This window comes from Pinus tabuliformis, chromosome 4_1 (assembly GCF_031772625.1).
Source record: "Pinus tabuliformis cultivar Carrire ecotype Pingquan chromosome 4_1, CPIR1, whole genome shotgun sequence".
Taxonomy (NCBI): Eukaryota; Viridiplantae; Streptophyta; class Pinopsida; order Pinales; family Pinaceae; genus Pinus; species Pinus tabuliformis.
The window spans coordinates 346,657,229-346,662,865 of NC_142303.1; the positions used below are offsets into that span (position 1 = coordinate 346,657,229).

General features: G+C 36.0%; 1 protein-coding gene across 1 annotated transcript; it reads left to right on the plus strand.

Moving 5' to 3' along the window:
• Window positions 1–1,258: 1,258 nt before the first annotated feature.
• LOC149175696 (rust resistance kinase Lr10-like) lies at window positions 1,259–4,480 on the plus strand. Its single transcript, XM_089421207.1, has 2 exons — window positions 1,259–1,427; window positions 3,636–4,480. The coding sequence occupies exons 1-2, from the start codon at window positions 1,259–1,261 to the stop codon at window positions 4,478–4,480; spliced, it is 1,014 nt and encodes a 337-aa protein (XP_089277333.1).
• Window positions 4,481–5,637: the final 1,157 nt, after the last annotated feature.

Below are 5,637 nucleotides of genomic sequence, written 5' to 3' on the forward strand. Positions count from 1 at the left end.
GTGTTGAAATATTAATTTCCAACTGCAGCGTACTGTTTCCAGAAAACCGCCAGTCTTCCATCGCACCGCTTTTCATGAGACGGTGGTATTTCTCGGAGGGGCAGCGATAATGTACACCATTTGACACGTGGATCAGCAGTTTTGGAAAACAACTTTTTTCCCGGTGCATAAACTTCAGCAGAAAAGGCTGTGCGATATGGTTTGTCGACCGTTCGATGAAATCAACGGTCGATGTACTGTCGTGCACCATAGAACCATAAATTGCTTAACGTGAAGTGAAAGTTTTTTTTCATTGATGGTCAGCGTTTCAGTGAAGTAATAAATGAACATTTACTGTGGTTTGGTAAACGTAGGTAAAACCTTTAATTTTAATGTTTTTTTTATTTTATTTCACGGGAGTATGGCTCAAGTAATATGTAATATCATACGTTGTTTTTGGTTGTTGTTGCAATGAAATGCAAGGGAAGCACGCAGTAGCGCGCATGTGAAATATACACAGCAATGTAAATGTAAATGGTTGTTCGTTGAAAAATGAAGGGGAATATGCAATACGCAGCAGCGTAAATATATCAAGTTTTTTTTTGTTGAAAGGGAATGCGCAGTAGCGAGATTGGAATGTTATTTTGTTGGTTGAAATGTAATGTGAAGAATGCAGCAGGGCATATGTAAGGAATTTTTCTTTACAGCAGTAAATGTAAGAAATTTTTACACACAGCAGTGTAAAATTTTTCAGCTGAGACAGAGTAAAGTTTGCAAGGAGACAGAGTAATTTTTTTTGTGTGGAACTGAAGCGTTCATGTTGTAATCCCTCTGGAAGAGGAAGACCTTTTTTTTGTAACAGGCAGTCTATTAATGAATACAAAGTTCTTTTGTGTGTGTTGTTAAAACTCTGTGCTCTGGAAACAAATTTTTGATCCTATGGTAAAAACAGAGTATTACTCTCTCTTCATATTTTTGTTTGGAATTATCAGAAATTCCCAACAATTACAAGCGCACATCACTCGCAATACATTAGTTATTACCAGAGGTCAGGATTGTCAATTTTTGAAGAATCAGAGCATTAATAATCCTATACAGTCTTTAGAATTTGCAAACACAGACTTCAAATTAAAGGTCGCTGAGAACATGACTCTATACGTCTACAAATGTAAGGGACAGGATCAACTACATCTCCCGAAATGTAATGCTACAGTCTATTACTCTTTGTACGAGGAGGGCAATTTGACTTCGAGGTGTTCTGTGGAACAAGTAGTAGTTTATGGGGGCATTAATACAAGCAGCTTTAGTTCCCAAAGATGATAAGAGCTATAGGTCATGCGAAGCAAGTGATGGAATATGCGGTTACAACACTTTGGTTGCAACTGAGACTCCTCCGTTCCTTTGCTATTGCAAGGATGGACCCCGTACTGACAAATGCCCCGGCCATGGTATGTTTTATTTTAAATTTCGGAAAACTACATGGAACTGTGAGTATACCTAAGATGTTATGAGGTTATGATGGGTAACAGTATGTTAAAGATTTAACATGTATTCGTAACCGCCGAATAAATTTTGTTTTCGGATTTTTTTTAAATTACTCCACATGATTTCTCTTTTTTATTATTTTATAATATCAAAGGTATTACTAAACTTCATAAAACTTAATATTGCTATATAGAATTTAAAAAACATTAAAATGAAGGGTTTCAATTTCTTTTTATATTTCAAAAGATGAAAGTATATAAAAAAAATTCCAGAAAATTAGCATTACATGATGAAATCAAAATTAAATTTAGATTGTTAACTTTTTACCAAGAGGCACACAATACTGTTATCAGAATTAAAAATCTTTATATAAAAAATGTTTTATTTAGGTTAACGTTAATTACATAATGTGTAAATTTTTTATTATTTATTAATTTAAAGAAATTAAAAATAAAGTAAATGTCAAGATTTTTTTAAATTAATAATAGTTTTTAAAATTAATAAATTGGCTGGAGTGAAAGTCTTCTTTTTATAGAATCCTACTTAGTTATTTCAGATTGAGTGGTTTTCTTTAAATCAAAATGATGAATAACCCTGCATTTAAGTGGAATGAAAAAAAAAAAAATACCTATTAAATTTAACTACAGTATATAGCCCATCTTTCTTCCTCTCCAAACTGAACTGGAAACAATCCGTGGATGGCTTTTTCAGGGAGGGTTCCGCTAGCCCTGAATTCGTAGTCTGTCCTTGTCCATTTCATGATATGAGGATGCGAAGAGCTATAGAAGTTCTGGTCCTCTATAGATTTGGTCAATTTTAACTAAAGAATTTAAAAATTTAAAAATTGGACAAAGAATCCGAACTAAGGAATTCCAAAATTAAAGAATAGGGCTAAAGAAGTCTAAATTCGATTCGGTACGGGTAAATCAGTGTAGCAGCCATCCAGCTTTATTTGCACTTCGCTCATTTGTCAGTGTCAGAATGATAGCCGATGCCGCGCAGCTAATGGAAGCACGTGATCTATGAACTCGTTCGTATAAATGACTGATCCTTTTTGCCTTTCCTTCCATGTTTTCGTATTATATCTTTTTGTTAACAAGGTTTCCCAATTCCATATGCCTTGCTTGAATACTTCACCATCCGCGGGCACTATTTCTTACCTTCCACTAAAGATTTATTTTTAACTATAATTCGCAGGACTTGTTCTCCCGTTGTTATTAAAAATGTCTTGGTTTTGATAAATTGGGATGATTAGGGATGCGGATAAAGCTGTGTTCCGGTTCACAAAGTCCGTAGTGCACCCGCTAACCATGCTGCTTTAATCCCACCTATTAATACACACTATTTCATGACTATTGAAATTACATCTTCTGATCTGTTACAATGTAAATATTTTAATAAAAAATTCTTGCCCTCTTCATTTCATCACTATTGAAATTACACCTTCTGATCTGTAACAATGTAAATATTTTAATAAAAAATTCTTGCCCTCTTCATTTCATCACTATTGAAACATCTTCTCATTTGTAACAAATTAAATACTTTATTAAAAAATTATTTCCCTCTTCCTTTGTTAAGATGGAGAGAATTGGTGGTTTGGCATGGAATAACAGGTCAATTTCATTTGAGGTTCAGGTTTCTCAGCGTTTTAAAAAAGGATATAATTTTGTGTATTCATGATTTTGTTTGAAAAGAATTATACAACATTAGATACAAGAACAACATATCAATCCTCTTAATATTAACAAATGTTTTAAATTACAAAAGAAATAACATTTTAACCAGGAGCAAAAGTGATGGAAATTATTTTGAAAGGTTTAATATTTAAGATATCTACTTCATATCAATTTTTCCTATATTGAAATTTAACTGTCGATTTTTTTCCATATCAAATCGAATTCGAAATTGATAACTACGGTTTGGATAGTCACAGTCACGGGAGTTGTGGTTCTAACAATTCAGAACCAAGTTCAATATTTGTTTGCCCTTGTCCCCATGGCAACTCGCAACCAGAGCTTTTCAATGCTGTGTTAAATGTTCAATCCATTCATCGCTTTGGAACACAGGGATATATGTCGATGTGTTTTGCAATATTATCAAGTATTCATTCTTTTTGCAAAAACTATGGACCGTTGGTTTTACTCATAGTATTTGTCATGGCCGCATTGCAGGTAGGAAAACCAAACCGGCCATTGTAATAGGTAACTATGATTTCTTTCAATTGGAAACCACTGTGAACTTGTATCTTGTTTCCACTATTCTCATCGGGGTTAATGGAGAAAGGTCACATTCATACCAATCTCTCCATTCCACTGCAGGTTGCATCTTCGGAGGAGTTGGGCTGACAGCAATAGTATCGATGTTCTTAACGTCTTATGCCAAGAAGAGAAGACAGCCTCCTGATAGCTCTACTACAAAGGTAGAGAAATTCCTACAGGATTATGCTTATGAAGCACCAATGCCAACTAGATATTCACTCTTAGACCTTAAGAAGATCACGAACAATTTTGCGGAAAAGTTGGGAGGAGGTTATGGGGTGGTGTACAAGGGAAAGCTTTGGAACGGAGCTTTAATGGCGGTCAAGCTTCTTGATAGTCATAGGCACAAGCAAACAGAATTCACGAACGAAGTCACCACAATTGGACGGGTCCACCACATCAATTTGGTTCGGCTGTTGGGATACTGCTTCAAAAGCCGTACAAGCACACTGGTCTATGAATACATGGTCAATGGATCTATAGAGAAGTTTATATTTGCCAAAAGAGAGAATGGGGAAATTTTAAGCTGGGAGCAATTGTATTCAATTGCTTTGGGTGTGACTCATGGAATTGCTTATTTACATCACGATTGCCAAAAAAGCATCATACACTTCGACATCAAACCTCAAAATATATTGCTCGATGCCGACTTCACCCCTAAAGTTGTTGATTTTGGTCTAGCAAAACTGTGGGGGAAGGGAGAAGATCATATTTCGATCACGGTGTTGGGAAAATGGGCAGGGCAGAAAATGCTTTGATACCCTATGAATGAAATAGAGCAGGGCAGCGCTCTGATACTAATTGAAAGTCACAGAGCACAACACTCAGATACAAAACAATACAGACCTGTTTTGGAGATGCAAACTTAGATTACTGATCAACAACAAATTATAACTAATCAAATTTCACACATGACAAATTTACAGTCACAGCTTGACGCAACAAACAGGGAGTTGTTTGGAACAGAAAGGGAAATTCAGCGATTGCGCAAAGCAATTGTGTTGGGAATTTCTCATAATTCCAAAACAACAGAAAAAAACTAACAGAGAATAATACTCTGTTTCTTAACACATAAGACAGAGTTTTTCACACACACAAAAACTTGTATTAATTAACAGGACTGACTGTTACAAAATTCTTCCTCTAACAGAGGGATTACAACATGACTGCCTCAATGGTAGCCTCAATCTGAACCGCTGCTCTTTTCTCGTCCTCTACAGGTCAAAAAAAAAACCATGGATCCTTGAGCTCCTCTGTTCTTCCTCGCTCTGGGTCACGGGCTACCATTCAACAACCGTAATAAATTTATATTAATTCGCGCCTTGATTAACGACTTGACAGGGGTATGGCAATGGTGGATTCATCAATGCAAGGGGTATGACAAAGGACTGGCGTTGCAGTTGAAAGTAATATTTCAACACTCCCCTTTAATTTCAACTGCTGGGTTATCAGTCATACCTAGACATTCCCTCAAAAACTCAAAACTTTTCTGCCCCAATGGTTTGGTCAGAATATCTGCAACCTGCTCCTGAGTTCTACAGTGTTCTAAAACAATTTCTCCATTTTTACCAATTCCCTGATGTATTGAAACTTTGTGTCAATGTGTTTCGTTCTCTTATGAAACACATAATTCTTGGATAATGCAATAACTGAGCTATTGTCACAAAAAATCACAGTTCCTTTTGCTTGCTCTTGGCATAAACTCCTGAACATCCTTCTCATCCAAATTGCTTGACACGCTGCTGCTGTAGCTACCACATATTCTGTCTCTGCTGTAGACAACGCTACAATAGGCTGTTTTTTAGAAGCCCATGAGATGGCTCTTGAACCCATGTGAAAAACATAACCAGATGTGCTTTTCCGATCATCTACACTTCCAGCCCAATCACTATCGGTGTATCCAATTAAATCTGAA

What these genes read in the sequence shown, in the direction of transcription:
- LOC149175696 (XM_089421207.1), top strand. Translation starts at nt 1,259, where the DNA reads ATGGGGGCATTAATACAAGCAGCTTTAGTTCCCAAAGATGATAAGAGC. An exon ending in TGACAAATGCCCCGGCCATG is followed by an intron (nt 1,428 to 3,635) that starts GTATGTTTTATT and finishes GCCGCATTGCAG; the next exon opens with GTAGGAAAACCAAACCGGCC.